This window comes from Dermacentor variabilis, chromosome 1, assembly GCF_050947875.1.
Source record: "Dermacentor variabilis isolate Ectoservices chromosome 1, ASM5094787v1, whole genome shotgun sequence".
NCBI classification, from domain to species: domain Eukaryota; kingdom Metazoa; phylum Arthropoda; class Arachnida; order Ixodida; family Ixodidae; genus Dermacentor; species Dermacentor variabilis.
In genome coordinates, this window is record NC_134568.1 from 59,064,845 (window position 1) to 59,073,058 (window position 8,214).

General features: G+C 44.2%; 1 protein-coding gene across 1 annotated transcript; it reads right to left on the reverse strand.

The window, feature by feature from the left end:
- Positions 1 to 1,136, reverse strand: LOC142575316 (uncharacterized). Its single transcript, XM_075684613.1, has 2 exons — positions 1,089 to 1,136; positions 1 to 591 (listed from the first exon to the last, which is right to left on the reverse strand). The coding sequence occupies exons 1-2, from the start codon at positions 1,134 to 1,136 to the stop codon at positions 1 to 3; spliced, it is 639 nt and encodes a 212-aa protein (XP_075540728.1).
- Positions 1,137 to 8,214: the final 7,078 nt, after the last annotated feature.

The window sequence follows — 8,214 nt, forward strand, 5'->3', positions numbered from 1 at the left end:
TCAGTGGCGCGGCGACAGCCTGGACGGTGGGTGACAACTGCGCAAGGAGACCTCAATGACACGATCAGCGATCCCGGCAAGTTGGTCGAGAGGTAGCATAAGCTGAGCCTGCAGAATTGCCTGGACGTGCGGTGGCAGTCGTTGAAGCCAAAGTGCTCGCAGTAAGGAATCCTGGACTTCCATGTTGCCCGCGAGAGCACGCATGTGGCGGAGGAGCTGCAAAGGCTTGTGCTCGGCTAGTTCTGCGGACTCAAGTTGTTGCACCTTCTGGTCTTCCGAGAGTGACAGGCGGGGGACGAGTTCAGTCTTGAGGTGTTCGTAGAGGTTGGCCATTGGTGGGTTGGCAAGGATATTCCGGACCTGGTTGGCATAGCGGGCATCGAGGTGGGCGACAACATAATCGTAGCAGGCCCGGTCTTGCGTGATGTGCGTGAGGGAGAACTGGGCCTCAACTTGGGCGAACCATACCTCGGGCGAGTCGGCCCAAAACGGCGGAAGCTTGATGGTGATACGGCCGATTCCATGCGGGGCAGTGTGCGGGATGCCGTCTGCCGGGGTTCTGACGTCCTCGGCGGAGCCGGCAGGATGCTGCTACACGGAATCATTGAGTTGGCCATGCCATTCCTGAAGCTGCTGCTCTTGCTTCTGGATCACCTCCTGCTGCGTGTGAAACTGCCTCTGGAGAAGTTCCAGCTGTCATTCAAGGGCGTCTTGCTCGTCCATGGCGATGCGTTATTGTCCATTGTCCGGATCACCAGATGTGCGATGTCAAGTCTGCTGAAGGACGAATCCCAACATAAAAACGTAACAACTGTTTATTCGATTAGGGATGGCAGCGGACGAGCATACCAACGCTATGCATGTCTCGTTAGCAGAAGGAAAAAAGCAACTCTCCCCAGCCGGGCAGCCTGTTTTTGTAGCCACCGTCGGTGACGCATACCTCAGGTGATGCAGCAGTGGCACTATGTTTGATCGGTAATGCAGTCCAGCGTGTAGCCGTGTTATGCTGGGCCGGATGATAACAAGACAGAGGCTGCACAGAAATATGCGCAGTGTGTGTCGCCACACATTCATTTTTGTATGCATACCAGCTCACAGATGAGCTTGCCAACAAGTGGTAATAGTTGAAGGCCCATGTTATGTAAGGATTCTTCATTCCTTTAGTAAATAGTTGGCATATGATGCCATGTTTTGCAACCAGCAGTAATAGCCGTCGACTGTGACAAGTGACAAATGAAAACAATTCCTGCAAATGCAGACTTAGACATTTTCTGCTGCTTCCTTAGCCAGCAAAATTGTGGCACTATTGGTTCATGCAATTAGTGAATCCCATTTATCGCCCTGAAAAGCATTGGCTTCCATCAAGCCCCGACACAATAGAAACCTTTTAATGTACAAAAACTTAATTTTATCACTGAAAGTGTTTGGAATGCATTACACTTTCAAAGACACATGCAAAATGTCAACAACAAAAGTTACTGTTTCATAAGCTTTACTGTGTCAGATTATAAGTCCCAACAGCTGCAAAACTTTGTAAATATTATGAACTTGGCAGCAACAAAAGGCCTGAAGGAATGGTTGATGTTTGACAGCAACCTGCATACGGAAGGCGCAGTGAAGCAAAAAGTGTTTTAGTCAAGCAGACACATGCACGAGCTTAGCAAAAACCGAGGCTGGCCTGGCCATACAGCACACGAAGCATGAAGTACAGCATGTAAAAAATTTCTTGAGCTTCTTTCACTCCAGTGTGTTACCGGTAGATCTAAACAAAGCAAAGCTTCAAACAATCAGTAACAATACAATAGAAGGTGTTAAGATAATCTCAGAATAAATGGCAAAGAACTAGGAAACCAAGCCTATGCAGGTGAAATAGCTTATATGTGGTAGTGTTAATGAGTGATGTACTAGTTCCTTTTTTAGCATAGCTTAGTATAACAGAATAACTTAATTATGAATCATCAAGTTGCGTATCAATACTTATTACTAAATTATTACAATACTGAATTGCTAAAAAATATGCTGCAAGCGTCAACTGCCTAGAGATGCTTTAAAACTGCTATCTTTTTTTTTTCCTCAGACATTACCTGCAGCGTCTTTGTTGGCATTATTGTGGGGGGCACAAGAATTCCGAAAATGAATCCGCAGTCTTGCGGCTAACCAGATCTGGCAGTAACAAATTCTATTCAGAAATCGTTTTTGGGAAAAACGGATTTTTAAAAAAGATCAGTCCCGAGGGTATATGGTCAAACTTTAAATTTGTGATCCAAACAGGAGGACTGATAACGCGCTTGTTGTAAATAACCTGAAGCATTTATTCCAGTTTGCTTGTTATAAATTGAATAAAACAATTTGAGTATAAGATTACGTCTTCACTCTTTTAAAGATTGCCACTTAAGGTCTTTCTTCATGTCTCGAGAACTTTCAGATCGATCATACTTCCCCAAAACAATTCTGGCTGCAATAGACTGAATAAGCTCAAGTGCATCGATATGTACCTTGTGAAACAGGTCCCTCACAGGACACACATATTCCAGTACAGGTCTGACATAGGCATGGTATACAGTCTGTTTAACTTCTTAGTCACATGCTTAAGGTTTTGTTCTAGAAAGCCAAGGGCTTTTCCTGCTCTGCTAACACTGTTGATTCGTACCGACCATGTCCCTTCTTTGTTCCCTTCTTTATGCTCCTCCTTATGGAGTTTAATAATTGCTGCAATGCCTTACAATCGCTACAGTTCTTGCAATAGACAAAATAGGCTAATGATAATGCAGGTAAACTAAACAGAAGGGAGCAGATAGTATACGGCAGCAGAGTTCCCAGTCTAGGCTATAGAGGATATTCACCTAGTTGCAAACAAGCTGCACACAAGCACAGAAATGCAGTATTGACTTTCAGCAATGTCATATTTCACTCTATAGTTGCAAAGTCTTTTGTTTGCAACCACAGAGTGTAATGACACTCAAGCACTGATGAACATTGATGGACCTTTTGCTGGCATTGTTCAGACAAGCCTGGCAGTTCTCCAGCCACGCCATAATGCTGGTGCGAATTCCCACATCCGACGCAGATGCAGCACTGGTGTTTTTCCAAATAGCCTCTATAATAGAGAGTGAAGTCTAGAGTCTACCACACATCCAAGAAAACAGAGGCATGCGTGCTCCCACACATCCAAGAAACCTTGCAAGTCCTGATGCACAACATGACATTTCAGTATTTAAAGTGGCACGTAATGTGGAAAAGTGCACCTAATTTGTAGTCGAAAGGCTAGTGAATTAGACCTAAATCAAGCACTAGATGCAAAAGTACATATTTTCAACAGAACTGCTTGATAAATATTTAGCAGCCAGGTTTCAGTTTTGAAGCTTTAATGTTAATTTGTCGTACTACATATTGCCGTGCACACCAGATGACTGTGCACGGCAATGGCTGTAAAATGGAAACAAAGTTAGCTGCTTGTTTCATCTATGTGGTTTCAATTTCACCATAAACTGGAAAAATTAAACATATGAGAGCTTGCCAATGCCGAGTAACACTAATTTCTTATTCACTTACCTGTGATTACTCGGTAGATCTCAGTGTCAACTAAACCAAGGTGTCTACCAAGTTGACATTTCCAAATTCCCCGAGTTTTCCAGGTTTTCCCCTAGTGCCGTTGCAAAATTTCCAGAGTGACACAAAACTTCGTTTTAAGTAGCGGCGGGCTGACACCCGATGCTGTCACTCTCTAGTAAGCATGCTAAAAAATTAAATAACAATCCAGTTTCAACAGTAAGGAGCAGCAATTACTTTATTCATAAAGAAATCAGAAAGGAGAGGTTAGTAAAATGCACAGCAAATAAAACATATTTGAAAAAAAAAAAGAAATTAAAAAGGTAAATTGTAAATTCAGTCATGCTACACTTCTTTATAAAAAGGATTAAATCCCCCACTCGAATTCAAGAAAGAAAAAAGTATATATCAAGGTTGCTACCGACAAGCTCCACATCAAACTTCATGTAGAACACAGTAGTGCCTACACCAAAGCGGTACTCTGCAATGATACATACCACTTAGAAGTAAAATAGAAGTAATTTAGGTTATCAGAATGTTCAATTTACCTTAAGCTTAATGTCTATGCTCTATTCCTTGCTACCACTGCACAGCAATAAAAAAATAGGTCGCGTCCACAAACGTGGATGCTGTGACTGAAGGGGATATGAGCTATTTCTATCAACTGATAGCAAGCTCATTGGTATGAGGCCCGAACATTATCACAAGGGAGATTCTGTCTCGACAGCAGGTGTGTCAACCTCAACTGTCCTGACATACTCTCAGCCCGCGCACAATGCCTGAGTGTTGCGTTTCACTACTTTAAAAAGTTTATTTTGATTTGGATGAGAGGCATCTGCATCTCTGCGCCAGCCAATACTCTGTTTTTTGAGCTCAAGCTCCTTGGAAGAAGCGGCAGCACGGTTCCTATCCCAGTCATTCCGAAATACGTAGGTCCTTACTGTTCTCATCTTCCTTCCACCATGTGTTCGCACCACGAACCATTTCAAGCACCCTCTTGGTCAGTTGTATAGTCAACATCCGATTTTTCGGACTCCCTAGGGGCTGCAAAAACATCTGCAAAATCGGGCAGTTCGAAAAAATGAATGCATGTCTTTTACTGCCCTTAATGGCTCAAATCGCTGCAGGCACATCCGAAAAGGCCTGCCAGTACATTTATCACGCATATCGGTGCTCGTACTGTGACAGGAGATTGCGGGTGGACACGTGTATAATTAAGGAATACATACTGTGTCCCATGACAACCCAGATAGTCACAAACATCCAATAGATGTGCCGGATTGATCCAAACATCCAGCAAAAAATGGGATGTCCTATGGACATCCTTTATATGCACATAAATCTAAGGGACGTACAATGACATCAAAGTTTTGGATGTCCATTGAACATCCATTTCGTTCATTCATCAGACGTACAGCAGACAAAATGTTGGATGTCCATAGAATGTCTCTAAAAACAGTACTTCAGACATACATTGCATCTCCATAAAATTTGTAGTTTAGACGTGCATTGTAGGCCCTCCAAAACTTTCGCATTGCATACGCCCTTCTATGATTTTGACGTGTACGATGCTATGCAGTTGGTGCCTGTAGTTGGTGCGACTATTCGCACTTTCCAGCGCAGAGAACGTTTTAATATGGCAGGGATAGAGGTGATACGAAGGTGCGCATATCTCTAGAAGCAGGCGGCTTACGGGCCTTTGGTATCTCTAAGCGCGATCATTGACCTTGCTAAGGAAACGAAGAGATGTGTTGTTGAAGGAAAGGCTACGTTTAACACTGGCCATATAATATGGTGTGGAATATGAGAGACGACAAGTGAGGCTGTCCAGGTCGAGTCACTCTGCCTGCAGACAAGCGCCATAAGAAGCTCGCCGCATACTATAAAATTTCAAGTCTGCAATGTAACCAGCGCCGTAAAGGTCACTATTTCTCCTTACGTTTTGTAGTCTATACGTGATGTATGAGAATTGACACCAAGCAGTTAAGGTAAGGATATAAACAAAGCGCAGTACCCCCGATGCCGCTGCATAAAGTGAATGTGTGCATTCATGACGAGATATATGCATGGCTTCATGCACCAGCTTAGTTGCGGAATGCTTGTTAAAAATGCCAGATAACACGAAAACATTTCAACAGTGCCGATTTACAATATATGAGCGAGACGATGAGGTGCGCCAGCGCACCCCATTTTCAGCACGAAAAGCGCTTTCGCGTACTGTAGGGAAGCTCGCGTGCGCAGTCTTAATCAATGACCACTTCAGGTACGTAGTCCTGGCCCTTGCTTCCTGCAACATTCTTATAGAAGAGATGCTTTAAGATCAAACAAAACAAATAGAAGATCAGAAATGTGTGCGCGCGACCTCCAATCGGTACACACCTTTCACTATGGCCAAAAAAAAGAAAAATCAGAGAATGCATTGTGCATTGACCGCCTGCTTCATTCTCATACACAACGACTAAGAACAGTTGTGGAATGCGTTCTCTAGTTTGCAATGCTCGCGACGCAGTGTCAGGCACCGTCGCAGAGTATCTACCTAAACAGCGCGAGTGCAGCCAGAAAATTTAATAAACGGTGAATCTTGCGTACTTAAATTTACATTGGGAATCTGTGGAGGGCTTTCTTCGGCCAATCCTAGCCCTTACTCTTGCTTCGTGGGACCGCAGCGGGAAATTTTGTAAAGGCATGGCATTTCTCTTGAGCCGCTTTTGTAAGGGCTTAAACTCTTCTTTAAGGCAAATTTTCACCATCAGCTCGCCACAAAAATAAAATGAAATCATTGAGAGCAGCGCAACAGTCAATTACACACACCAAGGTGGCCCCAAAAGTCATCTTTGTTGAAATGCTCACTACGCATGACCATTTCTTCGCTCACTTGCTTCCCGATGTGGAGCTTGTTCGCCCACAACTTCCTGTGTTTTTCTTTTTAGGAAAGTGGTGCAGGCTTACTTTTCCCAAAATTGCGCGATTTGTGCATTGTGGCACACTGCATATGCGGTTGCTCTTCGCTCGTCGACTGTTTCTTTTTTTCTTTTTTCATATCGAAGAGTACCAAAACGTCAACATAGCTGCAGAAACCGCGTGAGCGGGAAAGCCATCACCTTCTCCCGGCAGAAACTCTATGCTCCCGGCTTCCGAAAAATCCGCGAGGCGGTGCTAGCGTATGAAGGAAAGCCATCGGGAAATGGTCAGACAGTGGCGATACAGGGCCGGGAAATAACTCGGGTAACAGAATATAAATACCTTGGTCATTGCCTTAGTATATGTATAAATGAAGGCAATAGATATATGGAAACACAGGAAAAAACAATAACAGTGAATGGGAAGAGAAATGCAGCCCTAATGAAGCACAGAGCGATATGGGGATACAATAGGTACGAGGTGCTCCGAGGTATGTGGAAAGGTGTAATGGTTCCCGGACTTACTTTCGGAAATGGGGTTATTCGCTTTAAATCAGGGGTACAATCACGACTCGATGGGAACCAAAGGTCAGCGGGTCGCCTTGCATTGGGCGCTCACAGGAAGACTACAAATGAAGCTGTGCAGGGTGATATGGGCTGGACTAGTTTTGAAGTGAGGGAAGTTCGCAGTAAAATTGAGTATGAAGAACGACTGAAGAATAGGGAAGAAAGTAAATGGGCTGAGAGAGTGTTCAGAGTATCTGTACAGGAAAAACATTGATTCACAGCGGAGGAAAAGAACTAGGAAGCTTACCAGCAAGTATGCGGCCTGTAGGGTGGGTAACACATAAACAAATAACGTCAAGCCGAAAGTCAGAGAGGCTGAAATAATCTCATGGGTGGCGGCAATGCAAAACCTGCCATGAGTAACTACTTAAGAGGAAAACACGAAATCAGGAAGGAAACAATTTATGATAACTCAAAGGGAAGCTCAATACTTTTCGAAGCGAGATCGGGATGCCTTAGAACACACACCTATAAAGCGAGATACACTCTTAGGCAAAGTTACACCCTTTGGCTTGCCCCTTCTGCCACACAACAATAATCGTTATCTGCCTTGATGCGTTTCCTTTCTTTAACGCTGCGAGCCCGGTACTTTCCAATAACGAACGGCACGCGCGTTATCAGCATAGAACAGTTTACACCCTTTGGAGTGCCCCTTCTGATAACGCGCGTGCCGTTCGTTACTGGAAAGTTCCGGGCTCGCAGGGTTAAAGAAAGGAAACGCATCAAGGCAGATAACGATTATTGTTGTGTGGCAGAAGGGGCTAGCCAAAGGGTGTAACTTTGCCCAAGAGTGTATAAGAAGGAAGAAGCATGTGCTTGTTGCGGTAAAGTGAAGGCGTCTACCCAGCGGTCGATGGCCTCCTTGTTGCCCTTGGCATCCCCTGGGTACAGTCAATGCCTCCTTTACATAGTAAAGGAGTCATTGGTACAATGAACTACTCTGTACCCAAGGTTCAGCGAGAGCAGTGGAAAAAGTAAACATTGGAGGATTGGTGGAAGAAAAGTAGGGAAACGACAAAAAACGGAGACGTACAAAAGCTCAGTTCGCAATAGGGGATCAGAAAATTTGGTTGTGAAAGTTCATAGTGTTTTTTTTTTTTATTGTTTAACCTAGGTAGGACATTAGGCAGTACAATCACAGAACACCTATGGTATAATGGCAAGAGCTTAGTGGCGCAGCCCACCACCCCATTCCAAA